The sequence below is a fragment of the Coptis chinensis genome, chromosome 3 (assembly GCF_015680905.1).
Source record: "Coptis chinensis isolate HL-2020 chromosome 3, ASM1568090v1, whole genome shotgun sequence".
Taxonomy (NCBI): Eukaryota; Viridiplantae; Streptophyta; class Magnoliopsida; order Ranunculales; family Ranunculaceae; genus Coptis; species Coptis chinensis.
The window spans coordinates 12,710,649-12,717,526 of record NC_141458.1 but is presented as its reverse complement, the minus strand read 5'-3'; the positions used below and the strand labels follow the sequence as shown (position 1 = coordinate 12,717,526).

General features: G+C 47.0%; 1 protein-coding gene across 7 annotated transcripts; it reads left to right on the top strand.

Annotated features, from left to right (window-relative positions):
• Nucleotides 1–5,092: 5,092 nt before the first annotated feature.
• Nucleotides 5,093–6,717, top strand: LOC147508006 (uncharacterized). 7 transcript variants are annotated; one of them, XR_015216279.1, is made up of 5 exons: nt 5,093–5,478; nt 5,565–5,635; nt 5,877–5,979; nt 6,074–6,168; nt 6,249–6,717. XR_015216279.1 is itself a non-coding variant. In XM_086599094.1 (4 exons), exons 1-4 carry the CDS (start codon nt 5,401–5,403, stop codon nt 6,083–6,085), a joined length of 264 nt encoding a protein of 87 aa, XP_086455220.1. In that variant the 5' UTR covers nt 5,093–5,400; the 3' UTR covers nt 6,086–6,717. The 7 variants fall into 7 exon arrangements, 2 of the variants coding, with proteins under 2 accessions (XP_086455220.1, XP_086455219.1); XR_015216280.1 differs by having other exon boundaries at nt 6,240–6,717; XR_015216277.1 differs by having other exon boundaries at nt 5,877–6,168.
• Nucleotides 6,718–6,878: the final 161 nt, after the last annotated feature.

Below are 6,878 nucleotides of genomic sequence, written 5' to 3'. Positions count from 1 at the left end.
GAACGCTCATCTGGGAGTATGCCATGCTGGATGTATTGTATAATAGGCTGCATCCATGTTTGACTCATATGATCTTCAGAGAGTGGGCACAGGTCACTGATTGCCAAGATATGGTCTGCTTGGTAAGCTGGTCGATCGACCACTTCAATGGTCAATTGCCTAGGGGCACAGTTCGGTGTCTGAGTGGCTAGGTATGCTAAGCTATCTGCGTGACGGTTCTCGTCACGCAAAAAATGGTGTATCGTAGCTCTGCTAAAAGAAGGAAGCAAATCATTAACAACTTGAAGGTACTTGGAAAGGTTACCTTCGCTGGTAGTGTACTCTTTTGCGATCTGGCGAACGACCAGTTGCGAGTCACTAAAGATTTGGATCTCCCTTACACCGAGCTGGATTGTCGCACGCATTCCCATTATTAGTGCTTCGTACTCTGCTTTGTTATTGGAAGTTGCGAAGTCTATGCGGACTGCTTTCTCTATCATAGCTCCCTCGGGGGATACTAAAACGATTTCGATGCCACTGCCTCCGGGGTTGCTGGAACCATCGACGTAGAGGGACCAAACTGTTTTTATGTTCGCTTTTGTGGGTGCGACCTCTATTTCTGACTCCCAATTGGGGTCGTCGACTGGAAAATCTGCCATGAAAATCAGTGACGACCTGACTTTTCTGCGACGTGCGGGGGACGAAGTCCATGTGGTGCTCGCCCAATTCTTCGGCCCATATTGCCATCCTAGTGGTCTTATTTTCCTTGTGAAGGATCCTCTTCAACGGGAGATCGCTAAGTACTTTGATTGGATGGGCTTGGAAGTACGGTCTGAATTTTCTTGCCGAGTATAACAAAGCAAGGACTGCTCACTCTACGTGGGAGTAATTCCTCTCTGCTGGAGTAAGTGTCTTACTTGTGAAGTAGATCTGCTTTTCTGAATTGTGTTCCTCTTTGAATAGGACCGAACTGATGGCGAAGTCCGATACTGCCAGATAAAGCCCCAGAGTTTCTCCGTCTGTCGGCTTGTAGCTAAGATGGGGGGTGTTGTGAGGTATTCCTTAAGAGTGGAGAATGCTTGGTGGCATTGATCATTCAATGAAAACTGCTCGCCTTTTTTTAGTATCTGCAAGAACGGTCGGCATTTATCTGATGCTCTCGATATGAATCGGTTGAGTGCAGCGACCATGCCTGACAACTTTTGTATCTGTTTCTTTATTTGTGGGTCGGGCATGTCTAAGAACGCCCGAATTTGGTCCGAATTTGGTCGGACCGCCCGATACCGCATTGGAGACGATAACCGAGAAATTTTCCGAATGACGCTCCAAAAAGGCACTTCTCTGTGTTCAGCTTCATGCCGGTTCGTCATAGTATGGAGAACGCTTGCTCGAGGTGAGTGAGGTGGTCGCCTGCTTTCTTGCTTTTGACAACCATATCGTCGATGTAGACCTCCATGGTATCTCCTAACATGTCTGGAACATATGGGTTACTAGTCGTTGATATGTAAGCCCTGCATTCTTCGGTCGAACGGAGAACATTGTAACAATAAATTCCTTGCTTTCGATTGATGAATGAGGTCTTCTCGATCTTCTTGGTCGAGTGGTATTTGGTTGTACCCACTATATGCATCCATGAATGATAGCAGCTCGTGCCCACAAGTCTGGTCGATTCTGGGTAATGGGAAGCTATCCTTTGGAGTTTCTTGGTTGACGTTGGTGAAGTCGACGCCGACAGCGGATATGCATACCATTCTTTTTGGAAACGACCACTATGTTTGCTATCAAACGGGTAATCGACCTTCGGATGAAACCTACTTGTTTGAGTTTATCGACCTCATCGTTATTTGCTTTTTGAAAACGTAATGACAATATTCTAGGTCGTTGTCGAACCGGTTTTGGCGCCGGGTTGGCGTTTAACCCGGTGACATGCAACGCTAGGGTCTATACCGAGCACATCGATATCGATATACCAAAGCGAACACATCTTTATTCATGGACAGAAAATTTACAAGATGAGCCTTAAGTGTGGGGTCGAGGTTAGCCCGACATAGACGAAGTTTAGGGTCATCTTCGTTCCAATGATTCACTTTGCTTCGCTTTTCTTGAGTCGGTGCTTGGTTGCATGCGTTTTGAGTGCTCTCGGAGGATTGCACTTTGCAGATCTTTGTCTTTGGTCGATGATTATTTGGAGTAGCCGTAGGAGCTGGAGCGTCTTTTGTGGTTTCAACAACAAGTGGTCGGAGGTGACCGCCGCTGCATTGACGTGAAAACCGAGGTGGTTGGTTTGCAACTCATTTGGTCCACCGGTCAGATGGAGTGGGGGCGATCTCGAGGCTTTGTTTGCACGTGATGTTCTCCACTGGGGCGACCTCAAGGATTTGAAATGCTGATACGACAGCTGCGTTGGTGGAGGTCGGGATCCGGCTGTTGAGAGGAAGTTCTTGTTGGAGCCCCCAGCGTGCGTTCTGTTTTGGTGTGCTGGCTCTCACCTCGGCCACCAAGTCTTTGGCCATTGTATAGCTGGTGGTCTCGTTGCTGACGGTGATGGTAGATTCGGCGATCTTGTTTGCTGCGATGATCTGGTTACAATGATGGGCCTCGAGCTGGTTGCTTCGAAGCTCCATCATTCCCCTTGGGCTCGGAAAACGGATCACTTGGTGCAAAGTGGACGGTACTGCCTGCATTTGATGGATCCACCGTCGTCCTAAAATGGCGTTGTAAGACGACTTGGTATCGAGGACGCCAAACGCAGCGTGTTGAAGGCGACCTTGTGTTTCTTCGGAGCCCACCGAGGATGGGAATATGATGTCTCCTATTGGGTCGGCCCGGAGCCATTGAATCGAAGAGGGTGCGATTGGGTCTATGAAGACCGACTTTGGCGGGTTCATCTCTTGGATCGTATGGTAGAACAAAATAAAGCAAGAGCTGCCGGGGATTGATCAAAACTTCGTTTGACGGTCCCGGTCGGCTGATTTTGACGTGGACCACGAAGTCGCGTCGTTATGCGGGAGGCAAACCTTGTTGAGGTCGGCCTCGAGAAGGTGATGTCTCATCCCCCGGCCTAACGCCCTAAATGGTGGCTGGTGCGGCTTGTGAAGAAAAGTTGTAAACTTCATGAAAGGAGGCCAACGCGCTTCTCTTTTCGCGAACTTGAGGCGGAATCATCACGAAGTGTGATCATGTGGATGGTTCGTCATGCTCGCGACTTCTTGATGGGCCGACGGCGATCTTGACGGGGCGTTTCTGGACCGCCCCTCTGCTGAGGGCGACTTTGGGACCAGATCGCTCCGTCGGGGTGGGGATTTGCTTCGTATTCTGCGGGCCATGAGCTTGTGACGCAGGTCGCCGTCGGGTATATTGGTGTATTGCTTGATGTGTCCGGCTTCAACCAGGTCCTGCAAATAATGCTTGAGCCCCCAGCACACGTCGGTCTCATGACATCTAGCACGGTGAAACGCGCAGTAGGGCAGGTCGGGGCGATCTGCTGGCTGCCTTATCTCTGGTCGGTAGAAAGCAGCTCGCTTGATCTTCTCTAGTACGTAGCTAGGAGATCTGGTGAGCACGGCGAATTCTCGGTTATTGCTTGGTTTGGGTTTGGAGGATTGCCCTTGTTGTCGGGGTCGCTTTTTAGAGGATGATGTTACCTCGTAAACTTCTCCTTCTTCTGTTTCTTCCTCTTCTTGGTTCTGATCTTTCAAGCCTTCTTGCAACTTGATGTATTTATCGATTTCGGCGTCACATTTCGCCGTTTCGGTGGTCTTCGGGGAAGCGATCACGGTTAGTGCGGTATTGCGGGTTCGGCAGGCGGTTGTGAAAGCCACTGCGGCAAATGACTCTTTAAGGTCGCTTTCCATGTCCAAGAGTTCTGTTTTGAACCGGCTTAGGAAGGAGTTATAGGTTTCCTCTTGACCAAGAGCGAGCTGGAAGAGTGAATTGAGATCGCCCTTCTTACGTCTGTTGTGGACGTATTGGCTTGCGAACAGGTCGGTGAGCTGTTCGAAGCTTTTTATTGAGTCTGCCTCGAGGGAGAAGAACCAGTCGAGTGGGCCGTCTTTTAGACTTGCCGGAAATAGTCTGCAATGGAGATGGTCGAACTCTGGTGCACTGTAGAGTGCAAGACTTTGAACATATCGGGCTATATGCTGGCCTGGGCATGTGCGGCCGTCGTACATCGGGAACCGTGGTTGGACAAAGTCTGGAGGAGAAACTTTGTGAAGTATTTCAGCAGCAAATGGAGATGCGCGGTAGGTTTTCAGCATCTTTTGCACTATCTGGGTGGAATCTTTCTTTACCGCATTTTTGTCAAGCCTTTGGTTCAGCTCGGTGATCTGTTGACTGACGTTGATGACGTCGTCCTCTGCGGTGACTCCTAGTGGGTTCTGTGTATCCACCGCGGTAACGGAGTGTGATGTTTTTCTTACTGAGCTCGGCTATTTGCTCGTTCACTGTCCCTAGTTGGCCTGCTAAAAGGTGGAGTTGAGCTTCGAGGCTTGCTATGCTTCGTGGGCTTGAGAGTTTTGGCTACAGATTTGTTTGGAAATGGTATGGTTTCTCAAGTAATCGAGACCACAGACGGCGCCAATGTAAAGGAGTGATTTGGTTTTCCCTTACAAAGCGATCATCGGGGAAATTTGGAATAGGTTCTTGGATGAGACCGAGTTTGACTTGAGAGCGAACTGCCTACGTATCTTACTCTGGGTTGTATGGGGGAGAGTAGAATCAGGTCTGGCGTAGTTCATAGGAGAGGTATTTATAGAGATTGAGAGTGTATCCTTGCTCACCACGTGTCAATGATGTCCCAAATGAGGGGTGGAGATTAAGATCACATGTGAGAACTGCCCTCCTAGGTCTGCTGTAATGATGTGAAGTGGCAGTCTGTACAAGTAGCTTGCGGCCGTGATCAGTGGCTGACGGTCAAGATATATGTAAGTACACTTTTAGTCATGATTGCTTATGGATAGGGAATCCGCGTCACTTCCTCGTGTAGTTCGCGTGATACTGCGATCTGTCTGTAGCGTTCTACTAGCTCATGGATGCGACCTGGATACACAGGTCGATGTGTCATTCCCACCATGTTAGGCGCGTGCTGGATATAGAATATCACTCCCCTACAGACGTCAAGAAAGAGTAGCTGTTGAAAGCGCCTCGTTTAGGATGGAATTAGGGTTGCTACCCGAAAGACAGGGCTTGAAGCTCGTTTCATGGGCTGCCTTGAGTTGACTGTCATGGGTTCTGGGCTGGACTCCACTTCCCTTTTCGGAAAGGGACAGCCCCCCTATCAAGCCAATCGCGATTCTACAAGCAAGCCAAGCTAACAGGGGATGCGGATCCCTTTCATATATACTATTCTTAGTCGGCCAGCAACCAGCTTATGGCTTTATTCTCGGACCCGCCAATCGATCCAATTCCTATTCCCAGCGGATGAGGAAGAGTACTCGCTCGACCATGAACCCCTGTATCTGTAATGGTTTAAGCTGTAATAAGCACGTACCTTTAATGGTAGCCCCTATTTACATTGTTCACTCTATGATGTCTTTTTCATTAATTTCATAGTCATTTAAATTTTTAAAATTTGTTGGGAGCAGAAACGTTATAGAATGACTCCCCTTAGGAAAGCTGTGGATCTTCAAAGATTAAAAGAATTAGTCTCAATTGGGTAAGCAGGTCTATTATATCATTATATGTTTACAAAAAGTGTACCAGTCCTTTGATATTAAGGAGGTACTTGTTTGTCTTTCGTGGTGGTTGATGTGCGGATAGTAGGTATTATGGTATTTCAAATTTTTTATTAGAGGGACAATCTTAACTTGTTTATTTCCTCTAGTACGGCTAATAACCTGGAAAAGGTATGTAGCATATGAGCTTGCTTTTAACCCAATAATTTCCATGTATGACAGGTTCGAGAAGGGGCTTGCAGCTGAAGCCCTTCGAAGGAATGAAAATGATACTGGAAAGGCATTGGATGACTTGACAAATCCAGAAATAAATTCCATGATTCAGGTTGTGAATACTATACTTTCTTTTATTTGTGAGATCATTTTACCTGATGGCCCTTTTCAGACTACTTAATTCTATTTTCTTGACTGGAGTGCAGTTAGATATTTGATTCAAGGAGGAGGAAAAGACTCAGACAAGAAACCAATGCTGCCATAGAGGAGCTTGTGGCTATGGGTTTTGAACGATCGAAAGGTGCATGAAGTGTTTTATTAGTACTGGTTTCTTTGTGCCTAAACCCACGCTTGCTGATCATGGCAGTGTAGCTTCTGCAGATTCAGAACAGAACTCTCAAAGCTCAGATACTAGCAGTGAAGCAGAAAACACTGTCAGCTCAGACACTCTTAACAATGTGAACGGTATGCAAGGTCTGTCAGATGGTATGGAAGGTCCATCAGGTATCAATCGTATGGAAGCACAAGATATAGAGATGGAAAATGCCATTGCTAGCGAACTAGCAGGGGACGCGTTGCAGATTATGACATTGAAGTCACAGTAGAAGGTGAAGCAATAACAGAGTACTTAGCTTTGTTAGCCTCTACAGGGGTAATTAGAAAGTACTTAGTAGGGTGTTGAAAATCAATCCACTGACATTTTGTAAATATACTGTGCATATCGCAGTATTTTGATTTAAACAACCCACATCTAATCATGGTTATCTAGTTTGTATAAAGAAACAGAATCGTTTCTTACAAGAAAAAAGGTAAGTCATCCATGGATTGCTTGGTAGATGTTTAACGTAAATGCTGCTACAACTCTGCCAAACTTGATTAGTACTTCGTAACGTGACCTGAATAAATCTCTGGGCTTCTGGCCCGTGTGAGCAGCTATCCTTGGGCCTGTGTATTGGGTAGGATAAGTGAGTCTAGAAAAAAGGCAGTTCTGCAGCAATCTTTGCCTGTGTA

Coding starts and splice junctions, on each gene's coding strand:
- LOC147508006 (XM_086599093.1), top strand. CDS start 5,401: ATGAGGAAGAGTACTCGCTCGACCATGAACCCCTGTATCTGTAATGGT. Junction 5,479..5,564: donor ATAAGCACGTACCTTTAATG/GTAGCCCCTATT, acceptor TGTTGGGAGCAG/AAACGTTATAGAATGACTCC. Junction 5,636..5,876: donor AAAGAATTAGTCTCAATTGG/GTAAGCAGGTCT, acceptor CATGTATGACAG/GTTCGAGAAGGGGCTTGCAG.